Here is a 21,960-nt window from a genome sequence, read left to right on the forward strand (position 1 = left end):
CCCCCTCACAGACAGGACCCCTCACAGACTGGACCCCCTCACAGACACGACCCCTCACAGACTGGACCCCCTCATAGACTGGACCCCTTCACAGACTGGACCCCTTCACAGACAGGACCCCCTTACCTTCTGGCCCACCTCACAGACTAAACCCCCTCACAGACTGGACCCCCTCACAGACTAAACCCTCATGTCCCACCCAGGTTCCTTACTACTCCTTGTATCAGCCCTTCAGCCTGGAACACAGACCCCACCACACCTACACCCAGCACATCCATCTGGCTTGTCCTCATCACCCTCCACCCAAGGGTATCTCCTCTACACAGCCCTCCCTGTGACCCAGAGTCCCTGCACAATCCCCAAGGGGTGCAGTGGTTGTGTGTCATGATGGCTCCTCCACAAAGAAAACCACTGGAGAGACCAGCTGTGCCCCCAACCCCTTCCCACCCACCCAATACTAAACAAAAGTCACTGGTCCCTAGGTTCTCAATTAGTGTCTGTTGTGAACAAAGATAAGATTTTGGAAATTTATATGTAAATATATTAAGGTATCATAGGCAGAACCACTTTTGACTTCATTATTACGCTTGGCTACTTAAAAAAAACTTTCTATTGGGAGTAATAATTTGTGTTCTAATTACAAGTGTTTGTGGGAACACACTGCCTGAATTACGAATACAATATCCACATGAAGCTAACACTGGCAACCCCCACAAACAGGGAATGGTTCAAACAGCCTTCTGCAGATGCCAATGGAGTAGATAAACCACATTTTTCTCTTGGAAGTGCATACATTTTCATGTCCTGAACCATGCAGGAATCTAAAATTCTTTAAAGAAAGTGCATTTAATTATTAGTGTTTAGAGCTCAGCAGGTTACTTCTACATATCTTAATACTATCATGAAATGAAAGAAATATTAGAAATATTTGTATCTTATGTGGAATATACATAGTGCAACATACCATTATATTGGTAAAGCATGCTCATCTATTCCTTCATTGATTGACAAAATTATTTAAGAAAGAAACATGATCATTGCTGTGTATGTTGAGATTAGTTTAGTGATTTCCTGTGATATTATTTAGTAAACTTTTCCCCTCACAAAACATGACAAAGTACAGGGCATTTTCTTGTTAGCTCTGCTTTTAAAATTTATTGAATCATAAATCAATAAGAATTTTTTCCAAGTAAACCAAACTATTCACATTAGTATTACCTACAAGATTTTTACCTAAAAAATATCACCAGTGTTGTATTATGCTGGTTAAGTGCATTCCCTGGGTCACTTACTGGCTTGGGTAAATGATCCAACCTCTCTGCTCAGGTTCTTCTTGTAAAATTGGGATAAAAGTGGCTCCTCGGGGGCACCTGGGGGGCTCAGTTGGTTAAGCATCTGCCTTCAGCTCAGGTCATGAACCCAGGGTCCTGGGATGGAGCCCTGCGTTGGGCTCCCTGCTCAGCGAGGAGTCTGCTTTTCCCCTCTCCCTCTGCCCCCTCCCTGCTTGTGCTCACTCTCTCTCTCTCTCTCTCTCTCTCTCACTCACTCTTTCTCTCTGTCAGATAAATAAATATTTTTTTAAAAAGTGGCTCCTAAGTTTTTTGTAAGGGTTAAATGAGTGAATACATGTTAACCATTATCCCTTTTATATGTAATTGTACTGACTGAACAAATACGTCTTAAATGCCTACCATACCGTGTGAGCACCGTTCTAGCAGAGAACAAAGGGGAGAGACGTTTTCCGAGGGAGACGAGTGCTACAGAGAAAAATCAAGTTGGGGGAGGGGACAGGGAATGAATGTGAGCGCGGCAGGAGTTGGGGGGAGAGTGTCTATCTCATGCAGGGGATCTGGGGAACATCTCAAGGAGAAGGTGCTATCTGGCAAAATTTTGAATATTTCCTTCATTCCATGAGAGCATTAAGTTCTCTAAGGGAAAGCGTTCCAAGCAGAGAGAATGCAAGGACAAACGCCCACGGTGGTGCAGGCCTCGCACCTTTGAGGACCAGCAAGGAGGCCAGGGTGGCAGCAGGTGAATGAGATCATGAGAGAGACGGGGGAAATGAGGACAGAGGTGACCAGGGGCGCAGGACACACAGTGTCCTGGAGATCGCCCTAAGGACTTGGTCTTTTACCCTGAGATGGGGAGCAAATGGGAGTTTTCAAACCAGAGGCACAGCAAAATCCGGCTGTGCTGCTAAGGAAGAAGCGCGGTGGGGAAGGTTGTGGGGAGAAGGCTAAGTTTTATGGATGCTGGTGGCTTGAGTCGGGGTGGTAGCTGCGGAGGGGATGGGACAGTGGTTAGACTGTCAACAGCCCCAAGCGGGGACCACGGGAACTGCCAACGGACGGGACCCCGGGGCAGAAGAGCAACAGATGAGTCAAGGATGACTGCGGCTTTTGGCCTGAGCAACGTAGAAAAACCGAGTTGCCATTTGCTAAGACGAGCTAGACAGCAGGAGAAGCAGATTTTGTGTAAAATTCAGGAGTTTATTTTGGAGCTGGTAAGTGAGTGATGCTTACTACACAGCCAAGTGGAACTCTTGAGCAGAAAGTTGGATATACATGCATGGTTTCAGGGGAGGAGTCCAGGCTGATGATAGAAAGTTGGGAGTGACCCATATATAGAAATTTAAGTCTTCCTGAAAATATGATATAATTCAATAGGGAATATAATATTTTTTTAGGGAAAAAAAGTCATTCTGATATATCCTTTGACTTGTACCAGCCCGAAATATATTTTACAGCCTACCCTAGAACAGACATCAAAGGGGAGGAGTTGAGGGGTGTCCTTTATCATCTCCAAATATGTGGGCTGATATTCCATAACCAGTGAGGAATAAAGTCTAAACAAACAGACTTTTCATCTGTAACTTATCTCAATGTCACACTGACCTTATACTAGAGTCTCAAGAAGAAGGGTCCAAAAATTACCATTCTGGAAAAAAACATCATTCTCCAAAAACCCAAATAAAATTGTAAATATAGACCACTATAAACAATCAAATCTCTTCTGCTATAGCAGCAAAGGAACAAATATGCTACAGTACTCAGAATCGAAATAGCAATTAGCTAAGTAACAAAATTAGGGTGCTGAGCATCCCCCTGTTATATCTGAGCATCAGTGCCCAAGATGATGTTTCCTAGGAAACCAAAAACCTCCCCGGCACAAATGTTGTGAAATAAGTCCCCCCAAATGCTGCCTTCTAGACACTCCCCAAGTATTTACAAACAAAATCAATCAAACCAAGTCAGTTAAAAAAAGAAAGTATTTCAGAATAAATTTAACAAAGATATAGAAGACTTACACACTGAAAACTATATAACATTAAGAGAAATGAAAGATCTAAATAAATGAGGGATTGACCATGTTTATGGGTTGAAACACTTGATTTTTTTTAAGTTGTCCATTGGTTCCAAACTAATATACAGATTCAATGCAATCCCAAACAAATTCCCACAAGCTTTTCTGCAAAATAAAGAAATAAAAAGATAAACTGATTCTGACATTCATATGAAAATGCAAACAATATAGAATACCCAGAGCAATTTTTAAAAAGATTTATTGATTTATTTGAGAGAGAGACACAGAGAGAGAGAGAGAAGCAGACTCCCCACTGAGCGCAGAACCCAACACGGGCCTCGATCCCATGACCCTGAGATCATGACCTGAGCCGAAATCAAGTCAGATGCTTAACTGACTGAGCCATGCAGGCACCCCTATAACCCAAAGCAATTTTAAGAAAATACTAACAAAGTTAGAGGACTATGATACCTGATTTCAAGACTTACTAGAAAGCTATAGTAAATGAGATGCTACGGTATTGACAAAAGACAGATATATAGAATAATGGAATAGAATGAGTCCAGAAATCAAATCAGCCTCATATGGTCAATTAATTTTTGACAGGTACCAAGGCAATGAATTGAGAAAAGAAAACTCTTTTTAACAAATGGTGCTGAAAATCGGATATTCCAATGGAAAAATAAAAAGAGTATCATCTTTACTTCACACCATACATCAAAATCAACTTGATGTTGGTCTTACAACAGACGTAAGTAGAAAAACTAAAACTATACAACTCCTAGAAGAAAAGAACATTTGCAAACTTAGGGTAGGCAAAGACTCCTCATACAGGACACAAAGAGCACAAACCATAAGAGAAAATAAATCGATGAGTTGAACTTTATCACAATTAAAACAGTTCCTATTCAAAAGGTGCCATGAAGAATTAGGTGTTGGTTTCTTGGATATGATGCCAAAAGCATAAGTGACAAAAGAAAAAAATAAGCTGAACTACGTCAATATTAAAAACTTTGGGGTTACAAGCGATATTACTGACAAAGTAAAGGGACAACCCACAGAACAGGAGAAAATATCCTAATGTATGTCTAAGAAGGGACTTATAGTAGAATATAACAAGAAGTCTTACAGCTCAAAAACAAAAGGCAACCAACCAATTTAAAAATGCATAAGGTATTTGAATAGATATTTCTTTAAACAGATACACAAGTGTCCTATAAGCACATGAAAAGATGATCAACATCATTAGTCATCAGGGAAATGTAAATCAAAACTGCAATGAGGTATCACTTCACACCCGCAAGGATGGCTATCAACAGAAAGACAAAAAATAAACAAGTCTTGGAGAGGGCGTGGAGACACCGGAATCCTGACACACTGCTTGTGGGATCGTAAAATGGTGCAGTCTCTTTGGAACACAGTTCAGAAGTTCCTCAAAATGTTCAACATAGAGTTACCATTTGACCCAGCCGTTCCACTCCTAGGTATACACCCAAGGGAAATGAAAACATTCAGTCACACAAAAATTTGTACATGGAAATGTCTAGCATCATTATCATTAATAGCTGAAAAGTATTAACAACCTAAATGTCCATCAACCAATGAATGGATAGATAAAATATGATATATCCATACAGTGGGGATATTAGTTGGCCATAAAAGGGAATGAAGTATCAACACATGCTACAACATGGATAAATCCTGAAAACATGGAGCCACATGAGAGAAGACAGTCACCAAAGACCACACATCGTCTGATCTAGAACAGGCAAACCCATGGGAACAGAAAGTAAGAGGCTGGGGAGAGAAGAACTGAGAGTCACTGCTAATGGGTATGGATCTTTTGAAGTTGTTCTCCTTTAGAACATAAAGTGTTCTAAAATTAGACTGTGCGATGGCTGTTCGACCCTGTGACTAAAACAAAACCCTCTGAATTGTACACTTTAAATGCATGAATTGTATTATGGCATGTGGACTCTATCTCAAGAAAGCTAGTTTTTAAAAAGGCCTCCATTAAGAAAACAAAAAAAGCAAGCTACAGAATGGGAGAAAAATTCATATTACCTATATTTGACAAAACATGATAAAGAACACAACCCAATAATATGATGATAAACAATCCAATAAAAAGTGAGCAAAAGATCTGAAGAGACTTTACCAGAGAAGATATGCAAACGGCCCATCAGGATATAAGAAGGTGATCACCATCATTTATCAGCAGGGAAATGCAAATTAAAACTACCGGGAGACACCCATTAAATACATTTTTTTAAAGATTTTATTTATTTATTTGACAGAGAGACAGCGAGAGAGGGGAGCACAAGCAGGGGGAGTGGGAGAGGGAGAAGCAGGCTTCCCGTGGAGCAGGGAGCCCGATGCGGGGCTCGATCCCAGGACCCTGGGACCACACCCTAGCCAAAGGCAGACGCCTAACAAATGACTGAGCCACCCAGGCGCCCATGACTACACACCCATTAAAATGGTTAAAATTGAAAACACAAAGTATGAAGTGTTGATAGGAATGTACAGTAACATGAACTTACATACACTGTTGACAAAAATGTAAAATGGTAAAACCACTTTGGAAAACTGACAGTTTCTTAAAAAGTTTAACCTAACCCCTACTTTACAGCCCCCTCATTCTGCTCCTAGGTCTTCACACAAACGTAGACCCACACCAAGGCTGTCCATGAATGTTCATAGCAGCTTTGTTCATAATAGCCCCCAGACTGGAAATAATCCAAATGTCCAGCAACAGCAAATGGATAAAATGTGGACTAGTTGTAAGGATGGACTACTACTCAGCAATGAAAAAGAACAAACGACGGACCATGCTACCACACGAATGAATGCCAGTAAGTATGAGTGAAATAAGCCAGACACAAAATGTACTGCTATATGATTTCATTCACATAACATTTTAGAAAATGCAAAATCATCTCTAATGAGTATAAATGGTAACTTCCAGTGTCAGGGGTAAGGAAGGGAGCACGTCAAAGGACCAAAGGGATCTCTGGGGTGAGGGAAATTTTCTGGTTTTGATTATGGCAATGGTTTGGGCCATATGATTCACTCTCACATTCATCACTGAATTGTTCACTTTAAATAGGTGCATTTAATTGGATGTAAATTATACCTCAACAATGTTGATTTTTTAAAAAAGGAATGAACTAGAAGGTATTATGCTGAGCGAAATAAGTCAATCAGAGAAACACAATTATCATATGATCTCACTGACATGAGGAATTTGAGAAACAAGGCAGATGATCACAGGGGTAGGGAGGGGAAAAATGAAACAAGACATAACCAGAGAGGGAGACAAACCATAAGAGACTCTTCATCTCGGGAAACAAACAGAGGGTTGATGGAGTGGTGGGGGGTGGGAGGGATGGGGTGGCTGGGTGATGGACTTTGGGGAGGGTGTGTGCTATGGTGAGCGCTGTGAATTGTGTAAGACTGACGAATCACAGACCTGTACCCCTGAAACAAATAATACATTATATGTTAATAAAAAAATAAAAAACTAATAAAAAATTAAAAAAGGAATGACAACCAATGGAAAAAGAATTTATATACAAGTTAACAGCTGACAATTAGCAAATCCAAGATTTGTGTAAATAGCGCCTCTAAACTTCTCAACAGTGCGCGTAGATCGTGTTCTCCTTAAACACTTTAAACATTCCTTGCCTCTAGATCTGGATTTTGTCACCAACTCGCCTCACAAACCTCACATGGTACCCCCAAGAGTTAATTCTAGCCCAGCTCCTCTGGGTTATTACAAATTCTGAGTGAACATGACCCATATTGAGGAGGTTTTAGGATAACTGCGAGAGAGAGGGTAAATCCCTGATAGAAAAGCTTGGTGAAGGGGTGGGGACAGCTGTGCCCCAAGAAGACTTCCAAACTTTGTCCCCAGGTTTGTTCCATTCCAGACACTCTTATGCTCTCATGCTGACCTATCTTTACATAAACTGCTGCTGGTTAGGATGCAATCAAGTTGCTTAGAAAGTTAGAATTTAAATCTACTTGAACTTCATCTCATAAAACGAAAGACCATCTGCAGAGATACTAATGAAACAAGACAGATGTCCATAAAGAAACAGTCTGTATTGAGGACCTATTTATGGCACTCTTTATTTGTAATACATTTTTATTTTTTATACATTTTTCTCAGTCAGTACTCCCTATAACCTTCTAATGTAAATATGATGAGGAGGAGGATGTCAATATTATTATTTCTTTCCATTAAGGAAACTGATATTCAGAAAGGCCCAGTTATTTGTCCAAATTCACCCAGCTAGTAAGAGGCAGAGCTGAGATTTACATAAGGGGGATGCTTTCAACTGATTTATTTAGTGACAGATCCACAAACAGAGACGTTAAACAAGTGAATACATATGGCACTGGATTCTAGTACTAATGCTCTTTCTTTCTTTTCTTTCTTTCTTCTTTCTTCTTTCTTTTTCTCTTTCTTTCTTTCTTTCTTTCTTTCTTTCCTTTCTTCTTTCTTTTTCTCTTTCTTTCTTTCTTTCCTTTCTTTCTTTCTTTTCTTTCTTTCTTTTAAAAGAACACATTTAAATATACTACTATATAAATAAAAGACACACATTTAAATATACTACTGACATTGTATAAACTGTGGGATTTTTTTCTTGTCATTAAAATGTCATATTCTTCCTACTGGGAAGTCAATATTTGGTGAGAAAGTGGTTCACCTGCTTCTTTAAGAGGAACCTCTATTGTTAAAAAGAAAACCAAAATGGCACCACTTAGGTTAAGGCCCCAAGTCGATAAACCAAGACTTAATACATAACCTAATGGCAGTTTCAATCCCCCAGGAATGTAATTTTGAAAGAGTCAATACAGAATTTCCTGGTCCATACTAGGAAACTTACTGATAGACCCCCTCTATTCCCTTTAGGAGGGCAACCTTGCCTAAACAATGCATTCTTTGCTAATAAATTCCTTTATCCCCCCTTTGTCAATGCTCTCTCTTTGCCTTTAAAAACCTTTCTTTTGTTTAGCTCGGTGGAGCTCTCTACTTGCTAGATGGGATGCTTGCCCAACTTATGAATCATTTAATAAAGCCAACTAGATCTTCATATTTACTAGGTTGAATTTTGTTAACACTATATAAAATAAAGTCACAAGAGCCTGCTAGGGAGCATCCCAAATTTGGTGAGAGCTATTGCTCTCAAGGAAGAACCAGGACGTGGCAAATTATAAAACAAACTATTGCAAGGAACTAGGAAAGACGGCATTTAGGTAATCGGAAATTAATGAGGAACCAGCAGTCAAAACTGCTTAAACCACCAGTCTCATGGCTGACACTAACACCCAAAGCTATAAAACTGGTCACTGATGTGGGAAACACAGGCAAAATAAAAAAAAATTATATTTCCTTACTACTTACAGCCCATTGACAAGTCCTTAGAACAGGCAGTGACATTCGTCTAGGAACTCAGCTGCCTGGATGTTAATACTTTGCTTAGGGCAAGAGGCAATCTTAGCCCAATGCCCCCAGATCCTGGAAGTCTACATTAACATTATAGAAATTCCTTTGGAAACTTCCTTTGTCTCTACCCTCCCAAGATACATGTTGGCAATCATTCTCCAAGCATATGGCCCACTGATAGACATCTGAAGAGTCTCATGACTGAGTTTTTACTAAACAGTCATAAATGACCTTTTCCTAACAATAGCCAGCCCCCTCAGGATCCTGGAAACCTTGTTTCCAAAATACCTTGGAGGCTTGTGCTGTCCCTAACCCCTTCCCAACTTGAAAGTATATAATGAGTCAACCGTCACAACCCCAGGGTAGTTCTTTCTGCCCAGGGGTCCTATCCGGTGCTTTAATAAAACCACCTTTCTGCATGGAAGACATCTCAAGAATTCCTTCTTGGCCTTCAGCTCTGAACCCCAACATTTTCCTACATCAGTCATCACCTAGGACTGTCACTTGACAGAGAAAAATCGTCCACATGCTTTCAGTCTGGATACTTTTAAAAATGTTCGTATAAAAATGTCCTACAATGTCCTATAAAAACTCTCATGATGAAAGAAACAAACAAACAAACAAACAAACAAACAAACAATCTACTAGTTGGGAGGGGAGGCTAATTTCATTTAACGGTTTATATGTTATGTTTACATGTGTCTTACATGTTCGGGTCAAGATTCAAATTGAATATTCAGCTTTCTTATTTCCTCCCTCTTCTGGTAACTTCCAGCATTTACTGGAATGCAGAAATCATCTGCAGGGGGTGACAATGTCAAGGTCCGAACCCAACTAGACTTGTCTCACGCCTGGCACAAGATCCAGTTCAGTCCCATGTGCGTTTCTGTGCCGGCAGAGTAGATGGAAGGATGAAGCCCACAGCTACCATCTGCCGCCCTCCCCCAGCATCCCTCGAAATGAAGACAAGGTGGGAGTTTCTCCTAGAGACGGGAGCAGAGTGTCCCTCGCAGTGGGCCCACAGAAGTGTTTTCAGGAAGCAACATGTGCACCTCGCACATGAAAAAGCAAAAGAGACCCCCCAAAGGGAGGCGCCCTGCAACGGCCGCAGCAGGCTCCTCGATGAGGGCAAGAGATCATCAGTCTGGTGCAGTACCTGCAGACCCGGCCAGGCCCGCAGACTCTGTGTCCGGCCCGCCGTCTAGAAGGGCACCCCAGCTCCCCGGGGCCCCACTCCTGCTCCCACGGCTCACCTGGCGTGCTACCTCAGTTTCTTTTACTGGCCGGCGGTCCCCACCGCCTCCCAACCCCCTTCCGCACTCCTCAGGCAAAGCAGGTACTTACAGCTGCATGACCAAGTACAAGTGGTTTGGGCTTTCGTAAATGTCCTCCAGGGCGACAATGTTTTCATGCTTAATCCTGAAAGAGAAAAAAGACACACACAAACAGAAGAGTGAGTATAGTGAGGCATGAAAACTTTTAAATACAGATGTCATTAGCTTCATGGTCATGTCCATGACTCCAGTCCAGGCAGAGGAAAACCAGACTGACCCCTCATTGGGGTCCTAGTCACCACCACTACCAAGGGTCAACTAGACCGCTGGAATCAAAATGTGGTTCCCAGACACAGCACGAGCAGGCATCTCCTGATGGGATGGCTGGGTGATGGACATTGGGGAGGGTATGTGCTATGGTGAGCACTGTGAATTGTGTAAGACTGTTGAATCACAGACCTGTACCCCCGAAAAAAATAATACATTATATGTTTAAAAAAAAAAGATAGTAGGAAGGGAAAAACGGAGGGGGGATATTGGAGGGGGAGACGAACCATGAGAGACGATGGACTATGAGAAACAAACTGAGGGTTCTAGAGGGGAGGGGGGTGGGGATGGGTTAGCCTGGTGATGGGTGTTAAAGAGGGCACGTACTGCATGGAGCACCGGGTGCTATACGCAAACAACGAATCATGGAACACTACATCAAAAACTAATGATGTAATGTATGGTGATTAATATAACATAATAAAATAAAATTTAGAAAAAAAGAAATGCAAATTCTCAGGCCCCACCCTGGTTAAACAGATCCTGAATCCCTGAGGGCAGAGCCCAGGAACTGGTTCAGTATGACCCTTAGATGATCTGTAGGCACAAAGCAGAAATTCGGTAGTCAACCCCGTGATTTTCAAGCTTCAGTGTGCACGCAAGCCAACACGGATTCCAGCTGCCCTGCCCATTTTGGTCCAGTGGGGCTGGGGCAGGCCGGAGCATCTGCATTTCTAACAAGTTCCCAGGAGATGCTGAGGCTTCTGGTCTGAGTCGAGTAGCAAAGTCCTGACTCCAGAAACGAGAGAGAGGGAAACAGCCTAATGCCAGCCCCTGGAACTACCCATTAAGAATAGCTTTTGCTCAGAAGATAAGGCTTGCTATTTATTTTAAAGCATTTGAGAGAAGAATCATTTCACTACTCCAAGTACGAGCTAATGAACTCTTACCACAAGTCTTTCACTGAAATGACTGCTGAACCATACAAAAGCAAGCATTCCATATGCAGATTCCCCCAAACCCGAAAGCAGGGACTACTTACTTATTTTGTTTCCCCTCATACCTAGCATCCATCTGCTTAATAAATATCGGCTAAATGAATGAATGATATTTAAAGGCGGTCCCTACTCAACAGCAAGAATCATTATTTACTTAGGGAAAAATGGAGGCAATTTTCCTAAGTGTGAGCTGTCTTTCCCTCAAATAGAAGTTGATAAGGTGGAACAAACCAGAATATTATCTTCCCTCCGAGCAGATGAGAGAAGAGAACAAAACACCTAATGGAGGGCGGCAATGTTTTCCACAGCTCTGATTAGTCAACGCGGGTGTTTGTGGGAGCGGAGATGACAGATTACATGAAATTCACATTTCATCTGACTCCCGTGCGCAGAGCCTAATATTTCCTTGTTAGCAGTGGTTATTTTGCTACCTGAGCAAAATAATACTCAAATTATATAAATAATTTATATAATAATATTATATAGATAATATAATAATAGTATATCATAGGAACCGAGTAAACTATGCTACCAAGGAAACCATGACAAATTAAGTTACGACTGCTGAGATCCTAGACATTTATGGAATAATCATTATTGGATATCCTGAAAGAATTATGACCACAAAAAGTATACAGCATATGGACGGTCCCAGTTTTTTAATTTTTAAAAATTTCCAATTAGAGTCATTTCCAGGGGCACAAATATTTTCTTTTAGTGAGGTTAATTTGGGGGTTCACGAAAAGCTTAGACTTACGGGGGGATATGAAATAGTGGGGTTTACATGAAGGGTTGCTGGATAAAATGTTGGGCACCCGGTTATGTTTAATTCTAGATAAACAACAAATACTTTTTTCAGTGTAAGTACATCCCAAATATTGCACTGTTATTTATGTGACATTCAAAAGTGACTAGGCAGCCTGCATTTTCACGTGCTAAATCTGGCCACCCTGGTTACATAAATCACAGTCAATGAGCCTCTAAACTAAGCTTAGAGATTTGTACCGGCTGTCCCACCTCCCCTCAGAGGTTGAGCCAAGAAGGCTGTTTGAGCCCTGGAGTATAGCCATTAACACAGATTCAACTATATACAAAGAATCAACTCTGTGCAAAGCACTTGCCCAGCCAAAGTAGGAGACTCTAATAAATTAAGAACATAATCCCTTCTTTGGATGCAAGGGATAGGGAAATTAAAGTCTACTTAACCTGCCATTCTTACATGAGTCCTTGCTGTGGCTGGAATGATACCACTCCTGACTCTCCCCCTCAACTAATAATTCAAGCAGTCAAGCAGTTATCATGTACTGAGTTTCTATGCTGCTTCTGGAAGAATACGAGAAAAATATAAAATAAGATCACCTAGATGGAGAGACCCACGAAGCAGTTAGGAAAAAATTAAATGTTAAACTCTGTAGCATTGCCGTGAAGTTTAGAAAAAAGCAAGACCCAGGATGAGCCAGAAGTACAGCGAAGGCCTCAAAACATGATGGGCATCGTGGTGGATGGGTGATGTTTGAATAAGCATACTGCAGAAATTTCAAAGAAATCCTCACATGGCCTCTGAAATGTCTCTTAAGAAAAGTGGCTTAACTAACTTGTGGATGTTAGAACGTGATAGAAGAAAACATTCTGGCCTCCAACAGCTGTTCTTAGGTACGTTATTCCACCCTCAGACTCTTAAGATATACAAAAACCAAGCTTCAAGTTTTAGCATTGGGTACCTAGGTTGTCTTTACAAACATCAGAGGAAAATCCCCCCACGGGCGCCCACCATATATCAGGCACTGCGCCAGGAGTCCCAAGAGCAGTTAGCCCTCGTGGAGCTCACACAGATGGGCTTCCAGCTACAGTAAGGACACCTCCCAGCCAGCCTTTCTTATATGTACCAGGAATCAGCCTCCTTGTAATGAGTGGTGACTCCTGGGGGTGACAGAGAACAAGCTGACACCCTCTTCTCATACTCCTGCAAATACTGGAGGGATATAACATCTGCTTAGTGTTCTCTCCTTCTGGCCGACCAGTCCTTCTCCACCATGTTTTATATTACTCTCATCCTATTGCCACTCTCACTGGTCCAAAACTGAGAGCAGTGATCCCAGTATAAATTATAGCACCAAGAATAGGGTATTAAATAAGAGAGGTGAACTATTAACCATCGTGAGTGGATGTTATACTTTTGCAAATAAAGCCTAATATTAGGTTCATTTTTTTTTAAAGCAGTTGCTCAACTGTTGGCACCTAAAGAGTATAAGCTCCACAGAGGTGGGGATTTTTAACTATTTTGTTCACTACCGTCTCCCTGATGCCAAGAAAAGTGCACAGCGGGTAGTACTTTCGATACATACTTGTTGAATGAGTGAATGAATGAATGAATGAATGAATGAATATTAAGTGTTGGGTCAATTAAATAATCAGATCAGTTTTACCTGAACTTCTACTAAACAAGATCTCCTTTCTTTTTCTGTCTTGAGTTTTGAGCTTCAAGTCTTCCCTTTAGCTTCATTAAATTCAATCGTTTGGGGCTCCATGAGGTGCTTCAGATATCAAGACTATTCTGAATTTTTATTCTCCCATCTATTATATTTACTGTCCCTCTCAACTTTGGGCCATCTACATATTTTGTTGGTACACATCCGTCCCATAGGTTTTTTTTTGAGAGAGAGAGCGAGAGAGTGCGCATGTGCGAGCAGGGAGGGGCAGAGGGAGAGGGAAAGAGAGAATCTTAAGCAGACTCCATGTCCAGCACAGAGCTCGATACAGGGCTCAACCTCACAACCCTGAGATCATGACTTGAGCTGAAATCAGGAGTCGGAGACTTAACCGACTGAGCCACCCAGGTGCCTCTCAACCCATACGTCTTGATCCAAATTCCTCAAGTCTTAAATGGGAACGTTACCCGTCAGAGCTGGCCCCATCAAGACAACCATGACACGAATCAACTGACTTTCACTGCTATCAAGCTGTACACCCAGCAGGACTATCATCTAGCCCATGTTTTACCATCTTATCCATAAGGAGACAATTAGATTCCTTGCTGAAATGGCATTCCTCAGTCTTACACACCACATAATACTATATAAAAGGGAAACAGAACGTTTGGGAAAATTTGTTCTTAGTAAACCCATGGTGGTTCCTAGCAACCACTACAATCTTTACTAAATGATCACAAACCATCTGCTTAATTTACTGTTCCAGAATTGTGCTCTGCATTGAAGTCAAACTTCCTGATCTATCCATCTCATACCCTACCTGTTTTATGTTTGGAAAATTTGTCAACATCTCTTATCTTCTTTTCTCAAGCATTTCAGCCCTGACTCTTTTGTGATAAATGCAATTTCCTCAGTCTCCTGGGATGTGAGACATCTAAATCTAGGGACGAACTAATCTTCTCACTTTCTTTAGGCCCTACTTACACAGCTGTTTTATATGTACCATTTACTGAATGTTAACTACAGGCATACCTCAGAGATATCACTGGTTTGGTTCCAGACCACCACAATAAAGTGAATATCACAACAAAGATAGTCAAATAAATTTCTTTGGTTTCCCAGTACATATAAAAGTTAAGTTTACACCATATTGCAGTCCAGTAAGTGTGCCATAACTTTATGTCTAAAAAAACAATGTACATACAAAAAAATACTTTATTGCTGGGGTGCCTGGCTGGCTCAGTCAGGAGAGCATACAACTCTTGATCTTGGGGTCATGAGATCAAGCCCCATGTTGGGCCTAGAGTTTACGTAAAAGAATACACGATTGCTAAAAAAAAAATTATATATATATATCAGTCTCTGCATTTCAGCAAATGCTAACCATCGTCTGAGCTTTCAGCAAGTCATAAGCTTTTTGCTGGTCGAGGGTCTCACCTTGATGTTAATGGTTGCTGACTGATCAGGGTGGTGGTTGCTGAAGGCTGGGTTAGCTGTGGTAATTTCTTAAAATAAAACAACATTGAAGTTTGCTGTGATTGACTCTTCCTTTCATGAATAATTTCTCGGTAGCATGTGATGCTGTTTGACAGCATTTTACCCACGGGAGAACTTCTTTCAAAAGTGGAGTCAGTCCTCTCAAACCCTATTGTTGCTTTACCAACTAGGTTCATATAATATTCTAAATCCTTTGTTGTCATTTCAACAGTCTTCACAGCATGTTCACTAGGACTAGATTCCATCTCAAGGAATGGTTTTCTTTACTCTTCCATAAGAAGCAATTCCTCATCCATGAAAATTTTATCGTAAAATTGATGTGATTCAGTCACATCTTCAGGTTTCACTTCAAATTCTGGTGCACCGGTTACTTCCACCATATCTGCAGTGACTTCCTCCACAGATGTCTTGAGCCCCTCAAAATTATTCAAGACAGTTAAAATCACTTCTTCCAAACTCCTGTTCATGTTGATACTTTGACCTCTTCCCAGAATCAGAAATGTTCTTCATGGCAGTTAGAATGGTGAATCCTTTCCAGAAGGTTTTCCATTTACTTTGCCCAAATCCATCAAAGGAATCACTATTTATGGCAGCTATAACTTTATGAAATGTTTTTCTTAATAATAAGACTTGAAAGTCAAAATGACTCCTTGATCCCTGGGCTGCTGAATGGATGTTATATTAACAGGCATGAAAACACGATTCATCTCATTGAACATCTCCATCAGAGCTCTTGGGTGACCAGGTGCATTGTCAATGAGCAGTCATATCTTGAAAGGAATCCTTTGGGCAGGTCACAAGAGCAAGATTAAAATATTCAATACACCATGTTGTAAACAAATGTGCTGTCATCCAGGCTTTGTTGTTCCACTGAAAGAACACAGAGTAGATTTAGGATACTTCTTAAAGGCCCTAGATTTTCGGGAATGGTAAGGGAACACTGGCTTCATGCTAAAGTCACGAGCTGCATTGGCCACTAACAAGAGAGTCAGCCTGTCCTTTGAAGCTAGGCACTGATTTGTCCTCTCTAGCTATGACAGTCCTAGATGGCATCTTCTTCCAACAGAAGGCTGTTTCATCTACACTGAAAATCTGTTGTTTAGTGTAGCCACCTTCATTAATTATCTCAGTGGGATCTCCTGGAGAACTTGCTGCAGCTTCTACATCTGCACTTGGTGCTTCGCCTTGTGCTTTGATGTTGTGAGGACAGCTTCTTTCCTTAAGTGTCATGACATGATCTCTACTACCTTCAAACTTTTCTTCTGCAGGTTCATCACCTCTCTCAGCCTTCACAGAATTGAAGAGAGTCAGGACCTTGCTCTGGATGAGGCTTTGGCTTAAGGGAATGTTGTGGCCAGCTTATTCTTCTATCCAAACCACTAAAACTCTCTCCACATCAACAATAAGGCTCTTTTGCTTTCTCAGCATTTGTGTGCTCACTGGAGTAGCACCTTTAATTTCCTTTGAGAACTTTTACTTCGCATTTGCAACTTGCCTAACTGTTTGGCCCAAGAGACCTAGCTTTCAGACTATCTTGGCTTCTGGCATGCCTTCCTGACTGAGTTTAATCATTTCTAGCTTTGGATTTACAGTGAGAGATGTGTGATTCTTCCATTCATTTGAACATTTAGGGGCCATTCTATGATTATTAATTGACCTAACTTCAATACTGTTGTGTCTCATGGGATAGGAAGGTCTGAGGGGAAGGAGAGAGGTGGGGGAAGGGCAAGTCAAGAACAGGGCGGTCAGGGGCGCCTGGGTGGCTCAGTCGGTGAAGCGGCTGCCTTCGGCCAGGGTCATGATCCCGGGGTCCTGGGATCGAGTCCCACATCGGGCTCCTTGCTCAGCAAGGAGCCTGCTTCTCCCTCTCTCTCCTGCTTGTGCTCTGTCAAATAAATAAAATCTTAAAAAAAAAAAAAAGAACAGGGCGGTCAGAACACACACAACAGTTATGGATGAGGTTTGCCATCTTGTAAGGCATGATTTGTGGTGCCCCAAAACAGTTACAATAGTAACATCAAAGATCACTGATCGCAGATCACTGTAACAAATATAATAATAATGAAAGAGACTGAAATATTGCAGGAATTACCAAAATGTGATACAGAGACATGAAGTGAGCAAATGCTGTCGGAAAAAATGGTACTGTTAGAATCTCTCCACACATGGTTGCCACAAGCCTTTAATTTTGTTAATGAAAAACAAACAAAAAACAAAATAAATGTAAAGTACAATAAAATGAGGTATGCCCTGGGGCACCCGGGTGGCTTAGTCCATTGAGCATCTCACTCTTGATCCCAGAGTTGTGAGTTCAAGCCCTGTGTTGGGCTCCATGAAAAATGAAGTATGCCTGTATGTATCAAGACCATACTAAGTATTTTTCATTATGTTGTTTAATACACCAATCGTATGAATCAGCTGTCTGTGAGATAATAGAAAATATATATTGGTCTCTGCACCTGGTTGCTGGCACAGGGCTCCTGAAATCCTTGTAATTTCCTAAGTGATAAGAACACTAGGAGCATCTCTTGTTCTAATATTTGGTCTTTGACCCCATCCCTGACACAGGGCTTCTAAAACTTGCAAATTTCTGGGTGATAGGAGTATCTTTTGTTCTAACGAAACTATCTGAGTGGGTTCCTGGATGGCTCCTTAGTGAGCGCTGGAAAAATCAAGTCATGATTGGAATTCTCACCCTGTCCCCTACTTCTCTGGAGAGGGGAGAAGGGCTGAAAACAGAGTTAATGATCCATCATAACTCCATGATGAAACTTCCATGATATCTCAAAAGTACAGGGTCCAGAGAGCCTCCAGGTGGGCAAACACATCCATACAGGGAGGGTGACACACCCTAAATCCATGTAGACAGAAGGTTCTATGCTTGGGATGCTCCAAGACCTCACCCTATGTATCTCTTCATCTGACTGTTCATCTGTATCCTTTACCATATCCTTTAATATAACACAGTGTTACCCTGAGTTCTGTGAGCCACTCTAGCAAATTAATTGAACCCAAGGGAGGGGTCAATGGAACCTCCACTCTCAGGCCTGTTGGTGAGAAACACAAATGACAACCTGGGCTTGCAACTGGCATCTGAAGTGTGTGATTGTGTGTTGGGGGCAGTCCTGCAGGACCGAGCCCTTAACTTGTGGGATCTGACTCTACCTCTGGGAAGACAGAGTTAGAACTGAGTTAAATTGTAGGACACCCAGATGGTCTCCAAGAATTGCTTGATGGAGGGGAAACCCACACACATTCAGTGGCCAGAAGTGAACTTCTATAGTGCTCTGTGTAAGTAAAAAAGGAAGATGCATAAGGAAGAAACACACAAGAGGAAAGAACTGGGGTTTTCCCTACACAGGGGAAAGTAAAATGGAAAAACTTAGTTCAGTCTATCATTCCCCCCATTTGTAAAAGGGGAAAACTAAGACTCCAAGACATGAAGAACATATTCCAAGGTCACACAACTGGGAATTGGAATTGCTGAGAGTCTAACTCCCAAGTCCATGTTAAAGCACTTATACTATAATTTCCTGTTAACTGAGTTATAATGAGAATATGGAGGAGCACATATAAGTTCAATTATTTGTATGAAATCATGACACCTAAATTCAGGCTGTTAAATTTCATAACTAATGATATAATATCCATGTCTGGAGGTACGGAGATTTGAACTATCCTGAAATCTAGTGGAAGTTCTCAAGACCCTTGGTTATAAATATCCTGACAGATGAAATCCCAGTGGGTCAAAATGAACCAGAGAAAGAGATATTCAGAAGCAGAAAGAATAGTTACGAGTCCAGAAATTATAGTCAGAAAGGGCCTAGGGCGCCTGGGTGGCTCAGTCGTTGAGTGACTGACTCTTGGTTTTGGTTCAGGTCATGATCTCATGGGTCGTGGGATGGAGCCCCTGTCGGGCTCTGTACTTGGTGGGGAAGCTGCTTAAAGATTCTCTCCTTCTGCCCCTCCCCTGGCTCACGTGCTCCTGTTTTCTCTCTCTCTCTCTCTCAAAGAAATAAATACTTTTTTTAAAAAAGGGGCTTTCATCAGCCCAGATCGGCCAGTGTCATCAAAAGGAAGAATAAAATAGACAGAGAGAAGAGGCAAGGATGTCAGCTACAAGCAAATGATAAAACCAAAGTGTCATTAACCTTGCATAGCTCATATAGCTAAATTCTGTAGTTCAGCATTCAGTCTTTCTAAAATACGGCCAAGAGGACCTTCATACATAAGGAATGTTCCTCCCCAAACAACAAACCTTTCTAAAATGCTCATATTTCAAAGGAACAATGTCACTAAAAACAACTTTAGGTGATGAAAAGAACCTCACTCGATTTTAATCACTTAGCATCTACCAGGACCAAAGTAAACATTAGCTGATACATCTATGTGCAGAAGGTAGATGGTTTACATGACAATCTATGCTGAAGTCTCCATAATCCCCAATAAAAGACAGATGAGCTGGATGGAGGGAAGTGGGCCCAGGTTGGGGGGGGGAGGAGGCGGGGAGAGAGAGAGAGAAGCTGAATGGGAACACAGCATATATGGGCACTGATGCAGACGCAGCATGCATGGTAACTGACAGCCAAGCAAGAAATCCCCAGAAAGAGCCAGGAAAACATTTTAAAGTTAATTCATGCAACAAATCATACCAAATGCACAAGTAGGCCCCGTTCCAAAACCCCCAAGCTGGAAGGGACATCAGAACCCAGAGAATAGGCACTCTATTGAATACACATGCCTCTTTGAAACAGCCACGCCATTTCTCCCGCCAGTTAATTCTCCACAGTTCAAGGATCCCCAAATTTTGAACTTCTTGTAAAACGAGGAATGTTAGAAAAACACAGAAGAGCAGAGAAAGGAAAGTTCAGCATATTTCACTGTCATGGCTCATTGATCTGGAGGAGGGGAGATTGTAGCAGCAATTGTGAGTATTGTGAGAACCAACAGAAGAAGGAAAAGGCAACAAAACACCTTTCCTTTGTGTGGTCGCTGGAAATGGTCCCTTATCTACTTAGAGTAAAGGCGCCACTAGAGGATAAGAGATGGACAGGAGACAAGGAAGGACGAAAGAGGGGAGGATGGGAGGACCAGATCTCCGCGCAGGGGCTCAAGAGGGAAGTTACGTCAATGAGCTGTGACTGACTTCCGGTCCTCGTCTCTCGGCACCTCCGCGTTGACTGTCCAGTCAGGAGAAGGCGCTTCTCAGGTGAAACGCAAGCCCCTCTTTCGAAGATCATAAAGGGCTAGGTCCTTCCGTATCCACCACAACGTTTTTCTAAACGGTCTAGAAAATTTAATTATTGTTCACAAAATAGATGCTATGGTTCTCTGGCATGGCAAATTGCCTCCAAAACATTTGAAGAATATTCTGATGTCTTGGCAAATACTCTTGTTTGTCTAAGTAAACACTAGGCTTTTTGGAAATAAAGCAAACCATTTCCTCCTTTCCTGGGTCAGATTATCTCCACCCCTCCTCCAGTTATAAGCAGTACAGGAAATACTGCTGTGGAAATCAGGATACTGTCAGTCACAAGGGAAAGTGGTAGAGTTGAAATATTTGCCAGATGGTATTAAAAAATAATACTTTTCCTTTTTATAACTTAACAGGCACATTCACAGATGTTCCTTCATTTCATTCTCACAACTCCATGAAGCAGGCATTATTATTCCCACTTTATAGATGATCACTCCCAGCTTAACTGTTCCCCCTCCCTCCCTCGCTCTTGCTCTCTCACCATTCTCCATGCTGTCTCCTGAGCCATCACTCCACAAAACAGAAGTGATTAAACTTTTTGGCTTGAAATCCTTCCATAGCTCCTCATAGTCCAGGGTAAAGCCCATATGACTTGACACGACTTACAAGGTCCCTGTTGCTTGGTCCTTACCTGCCCCTCCCATTTTCCGCCATTGCCCCACACCAAAACTTTACTGGCCCCTGGACAGCTCTCACACACCTGTGCACACCTTCTTCTCTGGCCACGTAGGTGTGCTCATCCGTCTCGTATCTTCTCACCAAACTACGCATCCTCCGAGACTTGTTCTAGATCATCCACTGAGAACCCTTTCCTATCCCTCACCTCTTGCAGGATGGATCCTCTCCCTTCTGGGTCAGCCCTGTTCTTTTATCATTTTGTTGTTGCACTACATTGCATCCATCTGTTCGCATGTACATGTGTGTACATATTTAGATGGTTTTATATGCAGAGAAAAAAAGTCTAGAAGGATACATATCAAACCAGCTACTAATACCTCAGAAAGTGTACTAGGGTAGGAGAGGATTTTCACCTTGCAGTTTTTCCAAACTGGGATTCTTCATCTGAGCCAAAGAGCAGAGAAATATGACTTGAGGGACTATCTTCTCAGTTCTCCCAGGGAAGGTACCATTCTAGTTGCATAGGAGAGAAAGCTAATTCGGTATACACAACAAACGCCTTAGAGCATTAGGGCTCGATTCTCTCACTGAGCCCAAGTAGAGAAAGGGTTGCCAGACTGTTCTACTGCCAGATTTTTACAAAGAGGTGCTTTTTAAAAAGTTCTTGATCAAAATCATTAACATCTGGTTCACCAAAATATATCCATGATGCTGGACACAAAGAAGTAGATACTAATTAGTCTAACTGCTCAAGAAATCAGGAGATTGGGTTGGGTCTCAGTTCCTACCATCTAACTGCAGGATTTTAGACAGGTCATTAAATACTTTCTGACTTGACTTCCTCATCTGTTAAATGAACATT

The 21,960-nt window shown here is 41.7% G+C and overlaps 1 protein-coding gene across 7 annotated transcripts in view; it reads right to left on the minus strand.

Annotated features, from left to right (window-relative positions):
• Nucleotides 1-21,960, minus strand: part of CAMK1D (calcium/calmodulin dependent protein kinase ID) — a 500,660-nt gene that overhangs the window by 152,715 nt on the left and 325,985 nt on the right. For 6 of the 7 annotated variants that reach the window (XM_073879923.1, XM_025853468.2, XM_025853467.2 and 3 more), the window contains one exon: nt 10,103-10,177. In XM_073879923.1, the coding sequence (XP_073736024.1) occupies nt 10,103-10,177 (75 nt within the window). Of the gene's footprint in view, nt 1-10,102; nt 10,178-11,341; nt 11,389-21,960 lie in introns of those variants that run through there. The other variant, XM_073879926.1, reaches the window with a different exon arrangement.

The sequence above is a fragment of the Callorhinus ursinus genome, unplaced genomic scaffold, assembly GCF_003265705.2.
Source record: "Callorhinus ursinus isolate GAN/ISIS: 27379988/994484 unplaced genomic scaffold, GSC_fseal_2.0 scaffold36, whole genome shotgun sequence".
NCBI lineage: Eukaryota > Metazoa > Chordata > Mammalia > Carnivora > Otariidae > Callorhinus > Callorhinus ursinus.